Here is a 25,240-nt window from a genome sequence, read left to right as displayed (position 1 = left end):
AACTTCAGTTCAGTTCAGCGGCAACAGAACTCCACATTACACACAGCTTCTGTAAGAAATATATTAATGAAACAGTCACGCAAAGAACAAGGCAGCTACAAAACCGCTGAGATACACAAACAACATGCTCACAGGAGCGTAGAAAGGTCATTTATTGTTTATTCAAAGTCATGAAGACTTCTGATCAGATGAGGCTAAAGCTAACTGTCCCATTATGTCCTCTTTTATTCATTTACACCAAAATATCAGTTTTGGATTGTTTATCCGGGGAACTATTAAGCATGGATTTAAATTAAATTGTGTTTTGAGTGGAGTACTGCTGCACAGGACTCTGATTTGCTGTCTTTGTGGGATTCCTATGTTTAATTCACATCCAGTTAGCCTTGAAAAGACTATTATTATTTAGTTGTTTAATTAAAATTTTTATACAAAAGAGGGCAATATTTTATTATTATTTAAATCCAGATTTTACTGTTGTTTTTACACCACTGATTGTGTAAAAGTTAATATTTTAGGAATTATCAAGCATGTAAAGTAAACTCTGAAAAGCCCATAGATTATTTGGTGATTGAGGGATTTTGTTATGTAACTGAATTTTTTAGCCACGTTTTCATTTTCTTAACATGGTTGTTGAGTATCATTTGAGTATTTTGAGCAAAATATCCTCTTTTTTGGAAATCAAGCTGACTAACTCTATGTAATGTGCAGTAACGTGGACGAAACAGTAATATCATAACGGCAATCCATAATTCACAGCAAGCTAAACATCCCGTTTAATTCTGGTTCCATCAAACTGCTTATGTGAGTCTGGAGATTCAGGAAAAAACATTAACCCTTCAATACAGAATAACAAGATGTGGACATGCTAATAATGGAGAGAATACTCCTTCATTTTAGATCCACGACATCGAGAGTCCTGGAAACCCGGGAAACGTGTCTGTTATCTGTTGTTCTGCAGCAGACGTCAACAACCCGATGAAGCCGTCCTCCTATTGAACCGTGTGACAGACGATGCAGTGGACAGATAACTGCTGCAGATGGAGAGAGTAAACTCACAGCAGACAGGCAGGAGGATGGACCGGCTTTATGTTTGGTGGTTGGTTTCACTCGCTTCCTCGTTCTTCATCTCTACCACTGATGCATCATCGCCCATGTAAGTAAAAGGAAACACTCGTATCTCATGTGATGGTTTACATTCAGCAGAGGGATGAGAGAAACATAAGCAGCGTGAAACAGTGTTCCTGATACAAGGTTGATGAGTGAAACAACTGGAGTTAAACTCTGTCCAGACGGGTTCGCACACAGAGGACCGACAGTCCACTTTCAACTTTATTCAAACATGAACCATGGTACCATTTCCAGTAAGGTGGCGTAAATGTTGATTTTTACTTCCCGGAGCCTTTAACTGTGTCAGCCATAGTAAACAAATGTCCCAAAAAATGATGAAATATTGTATTGACTCAGTGCTGTATCTGAGTCCGGGTCATCAATGGTTCACTCATTATCTGTGTGAAGTCCAAACTGAAGTGGGAAAAAATACAATAAACCTGAAATTGTGTCATTGATGAAATCCAAAGGATTAACTGACTTCATCTTTTTTATCTTTGACTGTATGGCATATATGCCACTCATTATGCTGATTTTAGGCATGAAGAAAGGCGTGCACAAAACAAGAGACAGTACGCGTCATAGAGAAAAAGAAAATATTCATCATTGTGTGAAATCAGCAAATGAACCAGTTGTTTATGTGGATATAATCAATTAAACAGATGCTGCTGCTGGCAGAGTCCTGACCAACAAGCAGGAGGCTCAAACTCAATACTCATTAATAAAAGTAACTGCTGCTCCGGGTGTGTCCACTGGGGGCACTGCTTGTAAATTAATGAATTTTTTCTCTTTTCTCCAGTTTGAACTTTCATATATTAGCTCTGTTTGGTCTCAAAATGCCGATGTAGATTGCTCCCCTTCATCATCAATGTTGACTCATAAACACAAAAGCCAAGCTTTTTTTTCTTCTGCTCATCTTTCCCTAAAATTCCTTTATTCTGCCTAAATGTTCTACTTCTTGGACATTTTGGGATCAATTATTGATACCTCTGACCTCCAGGAGGCCTCACTTCACAGGTCATGAAATCAACGTGCATTGTGGGAAATGTCATTAATGTTAATTTGCACTTCCTAATGTGATAAACAATTCTTTTAACACGACCGGGAGCCAGCTCCCTTCATAAAGGCTCCTAGAAGCCTTCCCAAAATCATATGGGGAAAAAACAAAAATAACTAAAAATGGTATGAGAAAAAGGTCTGTCAAAATGTGTCAAAAGGAAAAACACCTGAAATGTCTAAAAGAGTTAGAACAATGTTCGCCCTTAAATATTAGAATTGCTAAAATGTCCAAAAATGCTAAATGCTGAAATAAAATGGCTGAAATTGCTTAAAAAGAGCCAAACTGAGCAAGCGTCAATAGAAAAGGTCAAAGTTCAAAAGCCAAAACAAACACACGCTAAATGGATAATATAAGATTGAATCCACTAAAATAACTGAAACGTGGTAAAAACATTTTAAACTGGTAAGAAATGCGACAAAATGTGTTTTAAATTGTAGTTTTATCAACAACGACATGAGCTGTTTTACCTCATTTTAAAGGCTCGACATGCTTCGTGGCTCCAGATGAAGTTTATTTTGTGCCTTGTGGTAAAAATGGCTCTTTCAGTCATAAAGGTTGCGGAATCTCGGCGTGGATGATCGAAAACACGGTGCTACATGACATCAAGCTGATCTCAAAATAATTGCAAAATACATAAACGGGTTGAGAGTGTTCCGAGGAGCCGTCAGAAGATAAATGCAGGTGATTAACGGTTTTCAAAGCTTCGCTGAAGGAGGAGATTGACAGTATTTCGTCTCTGCAGGAAGGTGATGTCCGCTCCCAGCTTACTGCGCATAGGAACAGCAGAAAACGTCTTTGTGGAGTGCCAAGACTGCAACGACAATCTGGAGTTCACAGTTGAAGTCAGAGTCATGAACTTTCCCACCAAAACCAAGATGTTGGCCTCCTCGTATGTGCATCTCGGCAGTGTGAACAAATTTCAAAGCTTTGCTCAAATCAAGGTAAATGCTCACAATGTACGGGGTGCTGTTACTTCCTTTTGTTGTTGTTGACACAGTAGATTTACAATGTCAGGTTTCACAAAAGGGACAAAAGAGACATTTCCTGTTTAGTTACAGTATAGAGCGGTGGGGATAGTGCAGACAAACTGGAACCGGTGGATGGAGGTGGTGCAGCTTCTCAAACCCAGGTGAAGAAGAGGAAGAAGAAAGGAAATAGTCCTAAGGGGCAAAAAAGAGAGAGGGAAACTGTCATCAGGGTCGAAAAAGTTGCTGATAAGAGAGAGGGGGGGGGGGGAACTGTCATCAGGGTCGAAAAAGCTGCTGATAAGAGAGAGGGGGGGGAACTGTCATCAGGGTCGAAAAAGTTGCTGATAAGAGAGAGGGGGGGGGGGGGACTGTCATCAGGGTCGAAAAAGCTGCTGATAAGAGAGAGGGGGGGGGGGGGGACTGTCATCAGGGTCGAAAAAGCTGCTGATAAGAGAGAGAGAGGGAAACTGTCCTCAGGGACAACGAGAGGTGGGAAACGATGTAGATAGATAGAACCAGCAGGTGGCGGTAATACAACTGTCGTTAAACCCAAAAAGAAGAAGAGGAATCAATCTCACATGCATGTTTGCAGACTGTGGGAGGAAACGTGGAAAACATCCACGTCCTCAGCGAGGTGACAGCATTAGCCACTGCTGCAGCGTTGGTGTGCGAGTGTTGATCAACGATGTAAAGTGGACGGGGGCTGAGCACCTGGTGTTGTTGAAGTGCGAGAATCCCTGCAATGTAGAATTGTGTTTTTCCCCCTCATGCCAGAGGAAGGAAGCTCGCCTCCACTCCCTCGAACATGATTGTTCTCATCCCTCTCCAGTCATTCATATCTCTTCTACCTTTAGATCCCAGTCCGATTTTTCCACCGGGATCCGGACCAGAAGCAATATGTTCACCTGCAAGCTCTGTTTCCTGATGTGACCCTGGAGAAAATCGTCTTAGTGTCCTTCCAGTCGGGATACATCTTCATCCAGACGGATAAGACGCTCTACACACCCAGCAGCAAAGGTACTTTAGCAGTGAACGATTGGCAAAGATGCTTATTTCAATCTTACTGTCCATTAGTTTCGATGTACAGAGGTTTGTCTTGAAGCCAGTGTTGGAATGATGCGTAGTTTCAGCAGGCTCATCTTTGATTTTTCTTTTGATAGATGAAAACAGTTATAGAGCTTCTGAGTCTCTCTCACAAACTGTTTACTCATATGCTGCAATGCTTCATATTCTGCTTCACTCATATTTACCGGAGGATCCCGATTGATCCTGGGCTAACTGAGCAAAACCACCGAAAACCACTAAACTACTTAGTGAGCAAATTAGATGGAAGACTGATGTAAGCAGCGCTGACACAGTTTAGCAATCTGTTACTATATGTCTATGTGTTGGTTTCTGTCTGTTTCAGTTAATTTCAGGATATTTGGAGTCTCTCCGCGCATGGAGCCTGTGGAGAGAGACAACGTGACCGAAGCCGATGCTTCCATTTCCTTTGAATTTGTGGTATTGTTTTTTTTTTTATTTTAATGAGCGTGAAACCTGAAAGTCAAAGCTTTTTTCAACAGGATTGAATGAAAGAACAGCTCAAATATTGGGGAAAAAAAAGATGGGAAATTTCAGTAAAGAAAATGGTCAAACTCACAAATTGAACAATTAGTTGAAAATATAGCATAAACACATGTTTTCATTACAAAACTGTTTCTGTGTCGTGTCTCTTTGTAGACTCCTGAAGGAATCATTTTACCACACGACACAATTTCTCTGCAGTCAGGAATCTTTACTGGACATTTCCAGCTCGCTGAAGTTGTCAGGTAAACACAATATTGATGTTTTACATATTTTTCTTACTTACATCATCAGTGTTTGTCAGATGATTTACTAATAAATGTATTTCTGTGATACTATTTAGGCATTAAAGGGCCTATATTCAATTTAAAAAATATAAAATAATAAATATAAAATTCACTTTCTAATGGTTTTCTCATGGCAATATGTGTTTCCTAGAAGTGAAGGAAGTCTGTTTTCTGCCCCACTTGCTTTTAGCAAATGTGTGCTAAAACAGGCAAATCTGAGATTTTCCCTTCGTGACATCAACTGGGGAAAAAAACATTCCTTCGCATAGTGAATACTCACTATTACACTCCCACATGTAGATGAGCTCTACCCTCTAAAATTACCAACAGGCACCATTTCTTTCTCCTCACAAACACTACTGGAAAACAAACTCAGCTCATTAGGATTTAAAGGGACAGACACAGAAACAGCCTGTTCTCGGTAGAGCTCACGAGAGGGACTTTTAGACTGGCTGAAATTCAGGACCAAGGCTGGATTTGGAAAAATAAACTTTGAATACAATGTTGTTGGACGTCTGACATGTATCTGAAATTGTTGGGAAAACTGTATAATATGGGACCTTTAATTGAAATATTATAGTTGAATAGAAATGGATTTAAATATACTCACAGAAAACTGCAGTAATCATAAAGCAAGTGAAGGAAAAGTCTTTCCTGCCAATATCTTCCATGTTTAGTTTATGAACACTGGTAGCAGGATGTTGCTATGCCAGATGTTGGATCAGAGAGTTTCTAGTGTCGACAGGGTGCAAATCAACAGGCCGTTTTAAGGGAAACGGTTGCTTATGAAGTAATATCTCAGTTGTCTGCGTTAAAGCCTCCAGCGGCCTTCAGTAACAATATTATTTCTTGAAAGTACTGGAAGAAACCCTAACTTGAGAGTTTGTTTCGTTTTTTTGTCGTATTCTCCGTGGTGCTGCGATGAAGTTGCTTTAATCGCTTTTTTTGTGAATCACATTGCACATTTACAATAATCTGAACGTATCAGAATTCTGATTTTAGTACAAGTGACCCTGATGAGACGTGCAACTGACAATAAAGCACCAATAAATGTTTTTGCTGTGGTGGATAAACATGAAATCAGCTTTCAGTGTGAACATTCAAACTGAAGCGTTTACGAAGCTGCTGCTTACCACGACTGATCAACAGACACAAAATGTTTCTACTCCGGATTCCACTTGAAACGTCTGTGAAGGAAACGAACCACAAATTGTTTGCATGTTGATATTTTTTAGCTTTGGACTGTGGAAAGTGGTGGCGAGGTTTCGCAGCACGCCGCAGACCAGCTTCTTTGCAGATTTTGAGGTCAAAGACTATGGTAGGTCCGAGTAAAGTTCACTTTATCGGTGAAGCTGTACGTATTTGTGTGTATGTTGGGGTCAGCGTGTGATCAGAATATGCAAATTACCCTAGTGGTAGGCTACCGGAAGGTTCTACCCTGTCAGAGGTAATTTACATATAAACGAATCGCCAAACAGAAGTAAATTGTTATTTACGGGTTGACAATTACTGATCACTAGCGGTAGGCCACCAAAGTAATGGATTACTGGAGTAATAGATTACTAAGGTAATGTACCAAGTGTAAGTTATGCAAAGCTATAAAGGTTGATTGGAGTAAATAGTCAGTTATCGGCCAACAGCTTTGAGCTAAAAAGGGTCGCCTGACGGGAGGAACCTCCACGGGGTCCAATCGCGAAGGCGGTCCACCAGTGGCACGACCGGTCAACAGGCGTGACGGGTCACTCCTTTGTTGACAACTGCGGGTCAGTGGCGTGACCTACCGAAGCGCCTGTGGACCCACAGGAGGCGACTCGCTGGAGTAACCGGGGAAAAGCTCAAGCTGCGAAGGCGTCACAAATGGCTATTGACCGATCAATGAACAACGGTACTTGATTACGAGTGATGATTAAATTACGGAGAGCAACCTATGATTCAAGTTATCAATGAAACAAACCTGCGATTTGTAAGTCAATAACTGAGGGGAGGCTGAATTACTTCGGTGGAGTGGACCACCGAAGGTGATCTGCAAGCAATTTAGAATGGATTGTTAATCAAACAAGTTTGGTTATTTATCTAATAACAATCGGGAGTAATCAAGGAGGAGTTGGAATTAATTAAGTAAAGTCGGGGTTTACTAATTAAATACAATGAGTTATTTGAATGAGCTAAACCATTGAAATTGAATTAAATGCAGTTAGGATTATTAATTGGATAAACTTGCGCTTTATGAATTAATAATACTGGATAATTGGATGCTGAGATGCACGAAAACCACTTAAAAATGATTAAAAGCACTCTTGAGTATTAATTGAATAAATTGACTAATTTATTAATTAATAAAGCATACAAATTATCTATCTGCAACAAAATAAATGAACAATAGCTTAGAGACAATTCAAGTTGTGATTAGGTTAACTGGGTAACAGATCAATCAATAATAGTGCGGGTAATTAACCACAGAAAATGCGATGAAACACTTAAAATTATTTAAAAGCAATGCGGGTTATTCCCGTGGAAAACCTGCATTCATTCGCCAACGCCTCCTAGGTGTGTTAAATTACCCAAAGCGTTAAAATCATTGAAATTGATTTAAACCATTCAAACTATTAATCAATTGAATATTACCGTTACTTAATCAAAGTCGGGGCACCAGCTGAAGTTAGGGTCTTAAACGAAACATCAGTCTTAAAAAAGAAAGTTCAATTAAAATGTTTAAATTATTATTTCTGATTGAAATGATAATCGCAATTTAACTGAAGCAGGAAAGGAAGGCTGTAAATCCGAGCACTGACTGTTACAACCAGCAGTTGTCGCTGAAAAGCACACAAAAACCACCAAGAATCGTTCAATTCAACTATTAAGTGTTTATTAACAAACGTCTATTCCTAAATCATCAATCTATGAATCACATCTAATCAATAAACATCAAGCAAGATCTCATAAAACAACACAATACAAAACAAAGCCGGCTAATAAAGTGTGTGTGTGTGTGTGTGTGAGTGTGTGTGTGTGTGTGTTCGAGTGTGGGGGAGCGATGTGTGTGAGTGGGTGTGTGTGTTCGAGTGTGGGGAGCGATGTGTGTGTGTGTGTGTGCGGGTTTGTGGAGCGAAAGGGGCGTGACTTGGTGAGAGGGTAATGACCACGAACGTCCACCAGAGGGAGGTGCGCGTCGGCGCGCGGGGCAGTTGTGATGACTTAATGCAACCACCAGATGGCGGTACGAGCGGTTGCAATTACCCACGCGACTACCAGAGGGCGCCAAACGGCTCGGCGACCCGGCGAGGAAATCGATGTGATTACCCACCCGGTCACCAGAGGCGCTCGGCGTGCTCTGCCTGGGATAGCGTGACGTCACTGAGCTCCGCACGGGCCGTAGCCGTCGGGAGCGCGCCGGATTCCTTGTGGCCGAGAAATCCGAGCCGCAGTGAACTACACACGGTCCCAGGGACGCACTGAAAGGAGGCGCTTGGAGGCAGCGGCGGCCGTACCGTGCGCTGGTTAGTGAACAGGGAAACAGAGGAGAAGAGGAGAGAGAGAGAGGAGAGAGGAGGGGGTGTCTGACTGTGTACACTGACGCGTCCGCCTCAGCTTACACGTACAGAGTCCAAAAACGGCTGTTCAGGCAGATATGGACTCTGGGAGCAGAAGCGTGAGCTGAGGATGAGGAGGCTCGCGCGTGCGTGCGATGATTCGCGTGGATGGCCGTCCACGCGTAGACACAAAAGTACTCAGAAACAGGGATCGGCGTCCCAAAGTTACAAGTACCAACAATAAACACACAGCAATAATAATATCACGTTATTCTAATTCCTGCCCAGACTCTAAGCCTTACTTGGTTGGACGAGGGGGAAACGTGCTTCCGTGGCCAGGTGAAATCCGTCGATTTGTGGCCGCGGGCGGTTCTCTGGCGTCCCAGAAAATAGAGACCTGACGTGGACTACGGAGGGGAAACCCGTAGTGTGATCCGAGGGGCGATCAGCAGCTTCTTGCGATGAGGGGGGGAGTGAAGAAGCGATGCTCAGGTCGGTCTGCAGACGAGCGTGCGGTTGCAGCGCGCGCTCGGGGTCCGGAGGATGCAAACAAAAAAAGGAAGAAAAAAAAGAAGGGGAAACCAAAAATAAAGGGAATTCCCGCTTTTCTTGAGCTCGTCCAGCGAGGTGAAGAAAATTCAGGCCCGGTCCAGGTGCGTTAACACGAGGCGCTTTGTCTCCTTACGAAAAGGTGCGTCTGGGTTGACGCGATTTCGTTTTGGAAGAGGCTGGATCTCTTCCCGGGCCTGAATTTATACCGTTATGATGTCTTCCGGGCTCCCCGCGGCGTTGGCCGTGGTTCAGCCAATCCACGCGGGGTTGGCTTGCGCGTCACCGGGCCGGTGACCCGGTGATGACGGGATTTTGGGTCCCCCTGCCGTCGAGCCGCAGTGCCGCAGCTAGAGGAGGGGGGACCCGGGGGGCCCCCCAGGGGGGGGTCATGTGATCAATGGCGAATTTTCCAGGGTTGAGCACATGGTTTCTTTGTTCTCAAAGAAACGTGGCTCACCCCCCTCCTCGCCCCCCCCCCTTCCTCATGAGGGTGAGTGAACAAAGGATTTTGGCTCCAACATCCCCCCTTTGTTCCGAAGAGTGGGATGCAGGTCACAGTCTTTGGAGCAAACCTGGGCCGAACAATCCATAGAATCTGTGAACGTCCCCATGTCCTGTGAAACATACTGTCCTTCTCTGTCCACCAGTTCACATGTGAGGTTATTTCCTGAGCAGGCTGGGCTAGTCTGGGCAGGCTAAGGCTAGTCTGGGCAGACTTACTATTTCTATTCTAACTATCTAAGCACACATACATTTCATTTCTTAAGGGTCGTCACCAGTGAACATGACAGAGGTAGGAAAGGGACAGGAGAGTGAGAAATAGGAAGGGAACGGGTGGTTAGGAAAAGGGTTAGTAGGCCGTGCCTTCACCTCTTGGTTGGGTGAGGGCTGGCCTATTGTGTGTTTGTGGATGGGCCCACAAAACGTGGCGAGACCAGGGTCAGGGAATCCAGTCGGGCCTGTAGTTTCTGGATGTACTTGTACATCGCGTACGCCACTACGGCCGTGATGATCCAGCCACTGAGCAACATTCCGAGCGCTGCCATGCTGATGGGATGGTCTTGGTATGGGTGTCCACCTGCCCGCCTAGGGAAAGTGGCTGAGAGCCCTGTGGGCTTTAAATTGAATTTAATCAATTTGGTTCCCTCAGCCAGAAGCTGGCTTTGGAGGGTGGCATCAATTGTGAAATTGTGCCCGACGAATGCATCCATCATCTCAATCTCCACCTCGTGTCGGTCGGCATCGAGATGATGGAGGATTATGTCGTCAATGTGTACTGTAGCCCCTGGTGGGACATTGAGGAATATTGTTTGATTGGGCAGGGTGAGCTTGGTGGCTATATCATGGCGGTCGTAGGACATGGTCGCTTCAGAATGAGGTGTGTTGACGAGCCATCGACTACCTGCTCTCTCTACTCTGGTCTCGGTTCCTTCATCTTTGATGGACAAACTACCTTGACATTTCTGCTCCGGGGCGTCTGCCCTCAGCCCACATAGATAGTTGGTGACATCTCTAATGAAAGGGTTGCTGGGACAGATCCAGTGAATGTCTTTGGTGTTTGTGCACATGCTGAGATTGGGGACCAGGTAGAGTGAGGGGTTGTCGTCGTGGTAGGCGAGTGTGGGTGGCGTTCGGAGGTGTACGTGTGTGTTACCCTCCCAGAATCCCACATTCAATACGGTTTTTAAACGGTACACATTCTGCTTTTCAATGATTGGTAGGTTTAGGATAAATCCTAACTCTAGGTTCTGTGGGTTCACAGAGATCGGAATAGCACTGCCGAGACTATATGCCAGATGTACCTGTGAAGGTTGTACAACAGTGGTGGTAGTGGTCTTGAGAATCTGTTCAACCAGTGTTAGTGGAACTAAGTACGTGGGGATCTTCCCGGTACTGAGGCTACTCACGGAGGAACTGACTTCTCTAAGGAGATCTTGCATAAGATCCCTGACTATTCGCACATACGTTATGTCCTCACTGACGATACTTGACAAGGTTGTTAAGGCATGCAAGGTGTTATTGATTAAAGCAGAATGCAAGTTTACAGTGAGTATGGTTCCCTGAACCGTTTTGGTCAAGCCTTGTAACTGTTCACTCTGTATTAGGAGTCTCTGTTGGATTTCCGGCATTTCTTCTTCGAGTTCCCCGACATGTCTCTGAAGGGCCTTCAGGCTGACCGAGTTGGCTGCGGAGAGGCCAATCGAGAACAGCGAGCCGATGCCTGCTGCTGCGGAGAGCAGTGCACCGAGGAACCGCTTGGGTCGCTTACCGTCGCTGAGGTCTTTCTCAGTGACCATGAATTTGTCCAACTGTTCAAGCATGTGAACCGTTGCCTGTTTCGCATGCTCGATGGTGTCGGTGGTCTGGATTCCGCTTAGCCTTCCCTCAGTCAGCTGGGGGGGCTTGCGGATGTGGTTGCGGTATACATCCCAGGGGTCTAGGCGCACGTAGAACCTCTGGGTGTATAAGCCGCACCGGGTGATGAGAAGTCCAGGCGACCCCTGAAGGATCATGCGGGTGGGGAACGTGTACAACACCTTGTCGAGTGTCTCGTCCCTGATGAGGGATGGAGGTAGGTCGCCAATGACGGGCACCCTGAGCTCGAAGTCGTGAAATGAGCTGTCGACCAAGACGCCTAGTGGTTTTCCCGCATTCACCTGAACCGGATTGTGGGTCAGGTTCTGGACTAGCAGGTAGGCTGAGCGGTTGGTTAGCTCTAGAAGGGGTGTGCCACAAATTGTCAGGCAAAGGTCAGAAAAGCACGGTAAGGGTTGAAAGAATGCTTGTGGGCCAAGCATCCTCTGCCCCTTGAGCAGTGCGAGACGGATTGGGAACCCGGCTGTCCGTGCTGGAATTGTGGCTTCCAACTCACTAGCAGCGTGACACGCCTGCGGGATCGTCTGACCGGATGCCATTTGCTCCGGCTCGGTCGTCAGATGCTGCGTGTCCGCGCTCGCCAGTGACCACAAAACCTGGTTCACGGCGTCCAGCTGGACTCCAAGCCTGACAAGGAGATCCGCTCCTATGTGACAAGGAGGGCGGAGCTGCGGGACGACACTCATATAGTGCATGGCTTTCTTCTGCCCTATCTGCACGGAGAGGGCACATACACCAGTTGCTTTGATTAGTGTCTGCGGCGACCCTGCAGCAAGCAGGCGATGGCTGTGCTGCACTTGGACAAGGAGTGCGTTGTGTTGGCACAGATCCTTTAGAAGATCGGCATCAATGGCAGATTTCTCTGACCACAGAGCCAAGAGTGTCTCTGGGACCAAGGTCCCATTCAGGTGTACCCCCCCCACGATGTGGGGATTGTATAGTGGAGATCCATCGTTCGCCAGTGCGCATAGGAATGATGGATGCTCTCTCAGAGACTGATAGCTCCTAGACTGCCGCGACTGCTGGCCGTCAGGGAGCATGACAAGAGGGGTGTTTGAGCCAGATTCTTTGGAAGGCGTACACATGGGATTAGAACTTCTGGACTCGATGGCAGCGTTCATGCTGTCAGAAGAGGGAGGGTCCATGTCTGGACCGATTCGAGTCGGGTTGCGTACTTGGGCCCAAAGGTACCCGCGACGGCAATCGATCAGTGGGGCTAATCGGTTAAGGAGATCTTGGCCAATGAGTAATGGTTCTGTGTCCAGCGTGGTGACATAGATGGGATGCACCAAAGACATCTCTTGGAAAGTGACATCCACCCAGACGCGTTGGGTGATGGGTGAAGTGTCCTGAGTGAAGCTTCTGATGTTAATGCTGCAAGCTTCGACCTGCAGTGGCTTTCCAAGAGACAGCAGAGCTCTCGCAAGCTCGGCGAAGGTGGCTGAACACATTAGGCTTATTTCGGACCCGGAATCTAACAGCGCGAGGGCGTTTACACATCCTCCCACCACCACGGATGTGTAGATGCGGTTGGCGTTCTCTCGGTGCACGAGATTGCCTAAGAAAGTCAGGAACGGCAAATCGGTGGACTGGGAAGCTGTCGTTCTTGAACGTTCTCCCGCCTCACCTGTTTCTCCCCCCCACCCGACAAGGTAAACCTTGTTTGTGGTGGGTCGGGGCCGCCGCTCTAGTCAGGAGGGAGGGGGCCTACGTCCCCGTCCCCTTGAGGGGGGGTGGCGCCCCCTTTGGTTGGACAGGTCCAAGTTCTGTACAGCCTCTTTGATGCAGGTTTGAACCCACTGCTGTAGCTCAGTCTTTAACTGGTCAGCTCTGTAGCGACCGTGGTCCCTTTCCGAACCTTTCATTTTCCACTTTGAATTCGGGTCGGGCCCTTTCTTCGGTTGGAAGTTTTGTTCTGACCTGGCCCATTTTCCACCCTCTTGATTCGGTGGAATACCCTTCTGGCTCTGTTGTCCCCCCTTTTGATTTGGTTGTGCGCCTTTCTGCTCAGACGGAGAGGGTGTACCAGACCCTCCTCCAGCATTCGTTCTGGGTGTCGGCAACTCATCGCCCTCAAGCCTCAAATCCGTGTTTTCCCTTGGCTCCACTTCCAGGACCCTCTGGTCAATGTCAGGCTTCTTACCCGGGCATTGACGCAATTCCCACACCATCTGCGCGTGCTGGCGCAGTTCCTTCATGGTGGGTTTGGCGGTCCTGCAAAATAGAGCCACATCGAACCTCCCACTGTCGTGGAGGTTGTTGACAAACAGAGACTTGAAGGCGTGATCTTCCTCCAACCCCGGTGCATTGCGGCCTTGGAAGTAGGCCACTCGTAGGCGCCTGTAATACTCCTTTGGAGGTTCAGACTTCCGTTGGGTGATCGCGAATGCACCAAACGTTGCCGAAGCAGGGTCATTGTACAATGAATACTCTTCCCGGAGAGCCTGGCAGAGGGTGGAGTACCGGTCTCGGGTGTCTGGCGGCAGGGATTCCATGAAAACATGGACTGTTCTGGACGTTGTTTTCCAGAGAAGCTTTAGCTTCTCCCGCATGGAAGGACGTGCGATGTCGAGGAGGCAGCGTTCAACCTCACGGAGGTAGTCCTCGATACTCGCGTCCTTGTTGCTCGGGTCAAAGCGTTCGATGTCCTTTGCGAGGGATTCGAGCTGGCGGGTCCGGACATCCCACCCCCTCACGGGACTGGGGCCGTCAGAGTCCTCTGACGACAGTTCCCCGTGGACTGCTGTCTGACGCGGGTCGGGGCCGCTAGGGCCATACAAGGGAGGTCTACTGGGGTATAGAGGCACCCTCCTGGACCCCTGCTCCCGACTGCTAGCGTCGCGTGGGGGCTGCAGATGGGAAGGAGTGGCGGAGTCGTCGAAGCGCACCGTGCTGCGGCTGCGCGTGGGCTGAAAAGAATCACCATCTAAGCTATATGAGGCGTCATACCTCTGCGTTGTGGCGCATGAGGAGTCGATAGTGCCAGACCTCTCTGGCGAAGCCAGATTACGACGACCCCAATTAGGGTCACGTTGCGCACCTAGGGTGGCAGTGTAAAGCTGGTGTCGGAGATTTTCTTCCCTCTCCATGCCCATCGCGATTAGCGACTGAGCTTCTTCTAGGTTTTCCTTTAACTCCTGGATCTGAGGCTCACTCTCTAGTGTGCACTCATCGACCTTCGTCTCCTTATGAGGAGGCAGAGCCCGTTGCTTCTCGGGCTCTGAAGGCTGATCCTCGTCCTTGGAGGCGTCCAGCTCCTGTCGGAGGCGAGCGTTGTCCTTGGATAGCCTCTGGTTGTCCAGACGCAGCCGATCCGTACGCTCCTCCGCCTCCTTTGACTGTAGCTCTGCTCTACGCTGGTAGAGCAGGCTGATCTGGCCCAGGACGTCCGGCACTGTACGTGCCGGCTTGTCCCCTGGGTTGTTGACAAAACTTACCAGCTCTCGGATCTTTTCTTCGCAAATCTCAACGCTGTAGCGTTCGAGATTTGCTTTCTCCTCCAAGGAGAGACGGACGAGGTGGGACACCACGTCTCGTATGGCCGGCTCAGTTAGCACCGGCGGAGCCTCGGCTCCCTGTGCCCGGGAACTCTTACCCTCCATTGAGTGGTTGAGATTTACGCCCGAAGTCAACAACGTTAGCTGTGGTTAACGGCAAATTAGCTTTGCTACTGCACAGGTAACGGCTGTACCTGTGTCTTACAAACCTCTCGGTTTCGTTAATTGCTCGAGCTGCACCCTATCCAAGTTAGTCAGATGCGTCTAACACCTTGGCGAGCAATATTGTTAGTGTCTTATTAATCGTAGTCAGAAATCTTAACACAGCGTGTTAATCATGCGTAGAATGCAGGGAAAGCAAGGCACTAACCACTTCACAACTGATTTCACACCACAAGTGACTTTGTTCGACAGTGCTGAAAAAGTGTATCTTGAAAACCAATTCTGGGAGAATAAAGTTAACGGCTACACCTTAAGTGAACGATTCAGGATTATTTTGTGCAGTTATTCGTACCAATGCTGGTTTACAACAGCCTCACACGGGGCACCATTATGTTGGGGTCAGCGTGTGATCAGAATATGCAAATTACCCTAGTGGTAGGCTACCGGAAGGTTCTACCCTGTCAGAGGTAATTTACATATAAACGAATCGCCAAACAGAAGTAAATTGTTATTTACGGGTTGACAATTACTGATCACTAGCGGTAGGCCACCAAAGTAATGGATTACTGGAGTAATAGATTACTAAGGTAATGTACCAAGTGTAAGTTATGCAAAGCTATAAAGGTTGATTGGAGTAAATAGTCAGTTATCGGCCAACAGCTTTGAGCTAAAAAGGGTCGCCTGACGGGAGGAACCTCCACGGGGTCCAATCGCGAAGGCGGTCCACCAGTGGCACGACCGGTCAACAGGCGTGACGGGTCACTCCTTTGTTGACAACTGCGGGTCAGTGGCGTGACCTACCGAAGCGCCTGTGGACCCACAGGAGGCGACTCGCTGGAGTAACCGGGGAAAAGCTCAAGCTGCGAAGGCGTCACAAATGGCTATTGACCGATCAATGAACAACGGTACTTGATTACGAGTGATGATTAAATTACGGAGAGCAACCTATGATTCAAGTTATCAATGAAACAAACCTGCGATTTGTAAGTCAATAACTGAGGGGAGGCTGAATTACTTCGGTGGAGTGGACCACCGAAGGTGATCTGCAAGCAATTTAGAATGGATTGTTAATCAAACAAGTTTGGTTATTTATCTAACAACAATCGGGAGTAATCAAGGAGGAGTTGGAATTAATTAAGTAAAGTCGGGGTTTACTAATTAAATACAATGAGTTATTTGAATGAGCTAAACCATTGAAATTGAATTAAATGCAGTTAGGATTATTAATTGGATAAACTTGCGCTTTATGAATTAATAATACTGGATAATTGGATGCTGAGATGCACGAAAACCACTTAAAAATGATTAAAAGCACTCTTGAGTATTAATTGAATAAATTGACTAATTTATTAATTAATAAAGCATACAAATTATCTATCTGCAACAAAATAAATGAACAATAGCTTAGAGACAATTCAAGTTGTGATTAGGTTAACTGGGTAACAGATCAATCAATAATAGTGCGGGTAATTAACCACAGAAAATGCGATGAAACACTTAAAATTATTTAAAAGCAATGCGGGTTATTCCCGTGGAAAACCTGCATTCATTCGCCAACGCCTCCTAGGTGTGTTAAATTACCCAAAGCGTTAAAATCATTGAAATTGATTTAAACCATTCAAACTATTAATCAATTGAATATTACCGTTACTTAATCAAAGTCGGGGCACCAGCTGAAGTTAGGGTCTTAAACGAAACATCAGTCTTAAAAAAGAAAGTTCAATTAAAATGTTTAAATTATTATTTCTGATTGAAATGATAATCGCAATTTAACTGAAGCAGGAAAGGAAGGCTGTAAATCCGAGCACTGACTGTTACAACCAGCAGTTGTCGCTGAAAAGCACACAAAAACCACCAAGAATCGTTCAATTCAACTATTAAGTGTTTATTAACAAACGTCTATTCCTAAATCATCAATCTATGAATCACATCTAATCAATAAACATCAAGCAAGATCTCATAAAACAACACAATACAAAACAAAGCCGGCTAATAAAGTGTGTGTGTGTGTGTGTGTGAGTGTGTGTGTGTGTGTGTTCGAGTGTGGGGGAGCGATGTGTGTGAGTGGGTGTGTGTGTTCGAGTGTGGGGAGCGATGTGTGTGTGTGTGTGTGCGGGTTTGTGGAGCGAAAGGGGCGTGACTTGGTGAGAGGGTAATGACCACGAACGTCCACCAGAGGGAGGTGCGCGTCGGCGCGCGGGGCAGTTGTGATGACTTAATGCAACCACCAGATGGCGGTACGAGCGGTTGCAATTACCCACGCGACTACCAGAGGGCGCCAAACGGCTCGGCGACCCGGCGAGGAAATCGATGTGATTACCCACCCGGTCACCAGAGGCGCTCGGCGTGCTCTGCCTGGGATAGCGTGACGTCACTGAGCTCCGCACGGGCCGTAGCCGTCGGGAGCGCGCCGGATTCCTTGTGGCCGAGAAATCCGAGCCGCAGTGAACTACACACGGTCCCAGGGACGCACTGAAAGGAGGCGCTTGGAGGCAGCGGCGGCCGTACCGTGCGCTGGTTAGTGAACAGGGAAACAGAGGAGAAGAGGAGAGAGAGAGAGGAGAGAGGAGGGGGTGTCTGACTGTGTACACTGACGCGTCCGCCTCAGCTTACACGTACAGAGTCCAAAAACGGCTGTTCAGGCAGATATGGACTCTGGGAGCAGAAGCGTGAGCTGAGGATGAGGAGGCTCGCGCGTGCGTGCGATGATTCGCGTGGATGGCCGTCCACGCGTAGACACAAAAGTACTCAGAAACAGGGATCGGCGTCCCAAAGTTACAAGTACCAACAATAAACACACAGCAATAATAATATCACGTTATTCTAATTCCTGCCCAGACTCTAAGCCTTACTTGGTTGGACGAGGGGGAAACGTGCTTCCGTGGCCAGGTGAAATCCGTCGATTTGTGGCCGCGGGCGGTTCTCTGGCGTCCCAGAAAATAGAGACCTGACGTGGACTACGGAGGGGAAACCCGTAGTGTGATCCGAGGGGCGATCAGCAGCTTCTTGCGATGAGGGGGGGAGTGAAGAAGCGATGCTCAGGTCGGTCTGCAGACGAGCGTGCGGTTGCAGCGCGCGCTCGGGGTCCGGAGGATGCAAACAAAAAAAGGAAGAAAAAAAAGAAGGGGAAACCAAAAATAAAGGGAATTCCCGCTTTTCTTGAGCTCGTCCAGCGAGGTGAAGAAAATTCAGGCCCGGTCCAGGTGCGTTAACACGAGGCGCTTTGTCTCCTTACGAAAAGGTGCGTCTGGGTTGACGCGATTTCGTTTTGGAAGAGGCTGGATCTCTTCCCGGGCCTGAATTTATACCGTTATGATGTCTTCCGGGCTCCCCGCGGCGTTGGCCGTGGTTCAGCCAATCCACGCGGGGTTGGCTTGCGCGTCACCGGGCCGGTGACCCGGTGATGACGGGATTTTGGGTCCCCCTGCCGTCGAGCCGCAGTGCCGCAGCTAGAGGAGGGGGGACCCGGGGGGCCCCCCAGGGGGGGGTCATGTGATCAATGGCGAATTTTCCAGGGTTGAGCACATGGTTTCTTTGTTCTCAAAGAAACGTGGCTCACCCCCCTCCTCGCCCCCCCCCCTTTCTCATGAGGGTGAGTGAACAAAGGATTTTGGCTCCAACATGTATATCTGTACTTATGCATGTTTGTTGGTAGGTAGTTACAGTATGTGTAAGTTTATATCCTGAAATCACAGGTGTTAGGTTCAGTTTGAATATGTAACATCTCACTAAAATATTGTAAGACAAGTGAGTCAAACTCGCGGCCGAATCCGGTCCCCGTGTCACTTAAAGTAGCCCCTCGAGAACAAACGTCCACAAGTAACAAGAAACTGTTTTCACTGAAATACATGCTGACTTTTTGTCTTTGAGATTACAATATTCCCATTTTGATGTTGAGTTGAAATTGATCTGGTAAAAAAAAAATGCCCGAGGGCAAACAAACATTCCTGCAGAGTGAAGCAAACAAAACATGTTGGTGCCAAACCGAACCGGCCCTTTAAGAACTATCATGGTGAATAAAACGAGTTTGACATCCTTATCATAGGATTCAGGAACATATTAAAATGTAACTGAGAAGAGAAAGAGGAAGAAAGAGAAGTTATAGAAGAACGAATAAGGTGTTTGTGTGCTTGTGTGGCATGACTGAGTGTATATACTCTATTTAGTTAGGAGGATATGGGAGCATTATTATGAACTGTGTTTTATTTTCATGTGTTATCATTTTCATTACAGCAAATATACACTTTTTATGAGCTGATTATACGTAATGTGTCCCATGTTTCAGTGTTGCCCAGTTTTGAGGTGAAACTGATGCAAGAAACCCCATTTTTCTACGTGGACAGCGAAGAGCTGGCGGTCAACATCAGAGCTACGTACGTTTCTGTTTTGGGGACTCAGAAGCCGTCAATAATTCGTAGATTGGTGACGCTTGCTAAAGACTTTAGGGAGTTTCTTCCTGATGCTTTGTTCAGGTGATTTTTGCTTTGTGTGTGCGCGCGTGTTTGAAAAAAAATCTATTTTCTTTATATATTTTCGATGTTTCAGGTCAGCAAAGTAAAACAGCCGAGCTTTCACCTGATCTTTGCAGATATCTTATCGGTGAACAAGTGGACGGGTCGGCCTTCGGGGTGTTTGGTGTCGTGCATGAAGGACAGAAGAGGAGTTTTCCCGGTTCTCTTCAGAGGGTGTCGGTACAGAACTCAGACTCATCACTTCACCACTTAGTTCACCACAGAACTTCTTCATTTTGCACTAAAGGACATGTTGAAGCCAGTTACTTTTCTCACGTTGACGCATCCGAGTGTCTTGTCACATCAGGTGGAGTCTGGACAAGGGACCGTCACCCTGAAGCGGGAGCACATCACCCAGACCTTTGAAAACATCCACGACCTGGTGGGCAGCTCCATTTTTGTAGCTGTTACTGTCATGACGGAGAGCGGTAAGACACAGACATTTAGCCTGCGGACGTGAAAAGACATGCAGGGTTTTATATTATTGTTAGTAGTAGTAGTAGTGTAATTACTATGTTCATGGAATTGTTACATTTCTCAGTGAAAATCAGATTTGATTGAGAAATGCCCGACTCAGATGTGACATCTTGTATTCATTGTGACAGGGAAAGAAATGGCAGAGGCACAGCTGAAGGGCATCCAGATTGTCACGTCACCGTACACCATCCTCTTCAAAAAAACACCCAAATACTTCAAGCCAGGCCTTTCCTTTGACATTACGGTAACATGCGTCACACACATTGGCATCCATGACGAGTCAAGGCGATCAAGTGTATTTTCTTGAAGGTTTTTTGTTTCCTCAGGTGGAGGTTACGAACCCCGACGGCTCCCCGGCTCAAGACGTCCCCCTGCTGGCTGCAGACGACGTGCAGGTCATCCCTGTACATCATGGCATGGCGAGGCTTTCTGTCAACACTGTTCACGAAGCTCAACCCATGACGATCACTGTGAGTCAGGAGATCCGAAACGGCATTATTCCACAAGACGAAAACGAAAGCTTGAAAGAATATGTTGAAGTTACTGTGAGACTTGTTTTTGTGAACTGATGAAAAAAAAAAACACCTCATCTGGAACTATTTTATTTCTCTAGTTGAATTTCTTTCGCATTTGACCAGCCAATACTCATAAGTGAATCAGCTATTGAATAGGTTGCACACAAAACCATAGTCCATCCATCCATCCATCCATTATCCATTATCCATTATCCATTATCCATTATCCATTATCCATTATCCATTATCCAGCAATTCATACATCCATCCCTCCATCTCTCTATCCCTCCATCCATCATCCATCCATTCATACATACATCCATCATCCATCATCCATCATCCATCATGGATGGAAACATGTGATGGAGGGTCAAACTCATTTCAGTTTAGGTTCCACATTCAGTCCCTTTTCATCTCCAGTTGGCCAATCCAGTAAAATAGAGCTATAATAACCTTTAAATCTAAACTTTAAAGTTTCTCTTTGTTGTGGCACATAGTATACATTTCAAGTCTACATTTTCAAAAAAAAAAAAAACAATTACAATCTCAAGATAAAGCCGATTTTAATGAAACCTTCTGGGGGAAAATACAGTGAAATGTCAACAAAACTGTTGCATTCTGGGAGATTTTACAAACTCCCTGACAGCATAGTTGTGAGGCTAATGCTAATTTGCTAGCTTTCTCGGCAGCATCACGATATCAGTGTTTTATTGTGTCGATACTCTTGAGAAATTTGTTATTAAAGTCAATGTTGTCTTTGAATTTTTTACCATTTGCTTGGTGGTTTGGCCAAATTGGAACCTCTTGCTGGCCGGTTTTGGCCTTCGGGCCTCATGTTTGACACCCCTATAGTACTGTATGAAATCTCAACGTTCAGAGTACTTTAAATCTCTGTTTTTAAAGTTACACTGCAGGCCTGGCTGCTATTCCTCTTTTTCTTGAGAGGTTTTTTTTACATGGTCAGGAGAAATGCAGTTTCCGGTGTTTAATGCATTTCACCTTATATTGTCACAAAAGGCAAGCAGGTCGACACAATATTTGATATCAATGCATTTCAGATGAAAAGGTCTGTAGACAATGCAGCAGTGCACAAGATTCTGCAGCGTTAAATAGAGATGAAGCACAACATCATTTTAAAGACAAAAGATGAGATGAACGGCTCTTTACACTGTAGCTTCCTGTGCTTTTATTTGCAGGTAAAGACCAATGATTCTCGTATTTCACCCGAAAGGCAAGCTCAAGCCACCCTGACTCTTCAACCATACATCTCTCAAAGTGACAACTACATTCACATCGGTACGCACGCAATGACAGCTGACACGCCGTGATGTACAGTAATGCTTGATTCTCTTTTCACAAACTGCTGATTGTTCTTCTCTGCAGGGGTGGATACGATGCAAGTAACACTGGGAGACAACCTCAAAATCAACCTTAACCTAAAAAAACCGGAAAACGAGGAAAAGGACTTGACATTACTGGTGAGAGAAGTATTGCACCTGTTGATGCTTCACATATGCATTTGTCGAGCAGTTTGAGTAGATGTGTGTGTGGATGACTGAGATGTGCTCACCTCTGCGTCCCCAGATCCTGAACAGAGGTCAGCTGGTGAAATTTGTTCGTTTCAGGCTGAAAGGTCAGATACTGGTGTCCTTGATGATTCCCATTACCAAAGATATGCTGCCATCATTCCGTATCGTTGCCTACTATCATCCCAATGATAAAGATGTGGTGTCAGACTCTGTTTTGGTGGATGTAAAAGATTCCTGCATCGGATTGGTGAGGACCCAGACACTCATTTTGCAGGATTTGTATAGGGCAACACAAAATGTGTACGTAACCAATCATTTTTTTCCTGCCTGGTTCAGCTGAAGCTGGAAGCCGTGAAACAAGTTCCATCCTACATACCTCGTAATCTTTTTCGCCTGAAGATCACAGGAGATCCAGGGGCCACTGTAGGACTGGTGGCGGTTGACAAAGGCGTTTACCTCTTGAACAACAAGCACCGCCTCTCTCAGAAAAAGGTCTTTCTTCCTTTTACCTTGAAATTTTTTTGAATAATCCAATTCCAATACTGTCGTGTTTTATTTATAGTGCCAGTTACGACAGATCTGTCCCGAGTTTTGAGTGGACGAGAGCCAGATTTGACTCCCAGTTGAAGTAGGACAGACATCCAGCGTAAAAACTATCAAGTCAAGGCTGAAAGCTGTGACGACTTGCTGTGGCTACCCCTGGAAAACTGACAGAAAACCTCCAGCTGAGGTGGCAACTTTCTCTTTGTACTGTTTTGATTCAGAAGACAGTCAGAAAACAAATACAGGACAGAGAACAACACACAAGTCGCCATCGTACTACATCGGCACATCGTTTAGTCCCCGGTCACACGTTTTCAAGTGAACACTCAAAGCTATCGTTGCGTTTCGGGCGTCTGTTTACATGACAACGTTGGTCAGAGCCACTAAAAACGCAACTTTTTGAGAATGGCTCCCAATGCAGATCTTTATTGAAAACACCCCAACTCTGTCTCCATGGAAACGGATGAAAATGCTATTTTTGTTCTGAGATGCTGCTACATCACATGCACTACGGCCAGAGTAACTAGTAGTTATACACATCCTCAGTAGAGACAATAAGAACAATGTTTCCTCCGTCGTGTCATGACTCCCAGTCCATCTTCTCCTGGGACTTGGTAGTTTTATTTTGACAGTGACTGTAATAACAATCCAACTTGGTCGTCTGTCCACTAGAACGTCCGTTTACTCCCATTGTTATTGTAAAGACCGGATTGTTCTGTTACGTGTGTGTTGTTTCATTACAAAAAACAAATAACAGCGCCCACTAGTGGTTTGACGTGCTAACTGCAACGTTTTTAGTGTTTCTGCAGTTTCATGTGAACAAACATAGTTTTCAAAACATCGTCTCCATGCAAAACTTTTCTGAAACACAAAAATGATGCGATTTAAAATGAAACGCGTAAACAAGGCCTTTACCTGAAAGCTTATGAAGCACACTACCAGTAAAAAAATTTTAACAGTTTTTAAAAAAATTTATTGACAATGATTCTGTTTAATGTCTCATTGGACTAAATAAAGAATTTTTATTTAAAAAATACATTTGGTATCGCAATTTCTTGAGCAGAAATCACAATAAACGGGTCCTCCTGGGGAAACGTCCCCGACTCTCAACATTCCCCCCCGTGGTTTTGTCTGCTTCCTCATGCAACATGACCAGACTCAATGTTTGTCTGTGTTGAAGTGTGGATCTCACTTCCATCCTGCAGGTGTGGGACGTCGTGGAGCAGTACGACCCGGGCTGCACACCCGGCGGAGGCAAGGACAGCATGGGCGTGTTCTACGATGCCGGGCTGCTCTTTCAGTCCAACTTGGCCTCTGGGACTGCTAACAGACAAGGTGACCTTGATTTTTCTTTGAAGGGCAGGTAACACTGGTACACGGAATAACACACACATAGATAGGGCGACTCACCAGTCACCCCATTTGGATTATGCATCGATAGAAAACTAATGGTAGAACATGCAGACTTCACTCGAAGCAGATGGATTCACATATGGAGTTGTAAATTCCGCCTGTCTTTGATCCAGATAATGAAACTTTCTTGATGGTTTTACTTCAGTAACACTTGTTGTCGTTTGCCTCACCTGTGTTTTACTTGCAGAACTGAACTGTGCGGTCCCGAGCCGGAGGAAACGAGACACCATCATGAATGTGACGACCACCTTATGTAAGAACCGCATGTCTGAACGGACACAATAATCACCTCAGTGTTTTTACTATTTCCTGAAAATTTAAATTTATTTCCTCAAACTACATTTTCTTTAAGTTTTATTGGGATTAAATGGAGTTTGATGCAGCTTTGCAACGACTCATTGTCCCTAAACTCACACACAGAACAAGAGATTCCTCAGTTTTCCTTTTTGTTGTAGTTGCTGTGCCCAGTTCTCTTTTGTGTCACCGTTTCTTGTGCAACCTTGTCTCTCCGCAGTGAGTCAGTACGAGGACGAGCTGCAGCGGGACTGCTGTCTGGACGGCATGAGGGACACTCCGGTTTCCTACAGCTGTGAGCGGCGCAGCGAGTACGTGGTGGACGGGCTCGCCTGCGTCGTCGCCTTCCTGCACTGCTGCCTGGAGATGGAACAGCAGCAGGCGGCGAAGAAGGAAACAGACCTCCAACTGGCTCGCAGTAAGAAACCACAACGATGCCTGGTTATCCATCCTGAAAGAGACTTTTCATACTTCTCCATTTTGGGGATTAGATATTCATCTGAAACATGAATTAAGAACCACTGTAGTGTTGTTAAAGCTCTATGAGGAGCGGCTCATCTTCACGGAAAAACAGCTTTCGTAGATGAATTTGAAAAGGAGATGCCAACGTATGCATTGATTTATATCTTTATGGAACAGCCGCAGTATTGATGTTCGATGATTTCAGGTGAGGAAGATGACAGCAGCTTCATGGACAGCAATGAAATTGATTCTCGCACACATTTCCCTGAAAGTTGGATGTGGACCAACGTCGAACTGCCTGCTTGCACGCAGCAGAATTGGTGAGTCCAGTGAAAACAGCACGATGCTCAAAATCAACCTCTTACCTCACAGAGTGTCCAAACTTCCTTTT

At 46.0% G+C, this 25,240-nt stretch overlaps 1 protein-coding gene across 2 annotated transcripts in view; it reads left to right on the top strand.

Moving 5' to 3' along the window:
- The first annotated feature begins 1,006 nt into the window (after positions 1–1,006).
- LOC308110014 (complement C3-like) overlaps positions 1,007–25,240 on the top strand; it is a 38,804-nt gene continuing 14,570 nt past the window's right edge. The window contains exons 1-19 of one of the 2 annotated variants that reach the window (XM_080464006.1): positions 1,007–1,153; positions 2,910–3,108; positions 3,990–4,152; positions 4,544–4,638; positions 4,858–4,946; positions 6,224–6,306; positions 19,391–19,478; positions 19,694–19,796; positions 19,924–20,044; positions 20,222–20,337; positions 20,420–20,563; positions 21,805–21,904; positions 21,992–22,086; positions 22,193–22,384; positions 22,474–22,629; positions 23,886–24,015; positions 24,281–24,346; positions 24,608–24,805; positions 25,055–25,169. In XM_080464006.1, coding sequence (XP_080320132.1) covers positions 1,038–1,153; positions 2,910–3,108; positions 3,990–4,152; positions 4,544–4,638; positions 4,858–4,946; positions 6,224–6,306; positions 19,391–19,478; positions 19,694–19,796; positions 19,924–20,044; positions 20,222–20,337; positions 20,420–20,563; positions 21,805–21,904; positions 21,992–22,086; positions 22,193–22,384; positions 22,474–22,629; positions 23,886–24,015; positions 24,281–24,346; positions 24,608–24,805; positions 25,055–25,169 — 2,369 coding nt within the window. In that variant the 5' untranslated portion in view covers positions 1,007–1,037. Of the gene's footprint in view, positions 1,154–2,909; positions 3,109–3,989; positions 4,153–4,543; positions 4,639–4,857; positions 4,947–6,223; positions 6,307–19,390; positions 19,578–19,693; positions 19,797–19,923; positions 20,045–20,221; positions 20,338–20,419; positions 20,564–21,804; positions 21,905–21,991; positions 22,087–22,192; positions 22,385–22,473; positions 22,630–23,885; positions 24,016–24,280; positions 24,347–24,607; positions 24,806–25,054; positions 25,170–25,240 lie in introns of both variants that reach the window. The other variant, XM_080464005.1, reaches the window with a different exon arrangement.

The sequence above is a fragment of the Lipophrys pholis genome, assembly GCF_963383615.2.
Source record: "Lipophrys pholis genome assembly, chromosome: 5".
Taxonomy (NCBI): domain Eukaryota; kingdom Metazoa; phylum Chordata; class Actinopteri; order Blenniiformes; family Blenniidae; genus Lipophrys; species Lipophrys pholis.
Note: the sequence above shows the minus strand (reverse complement) of the source record. Positions and strands in the feature narration are given on the sequence as shown.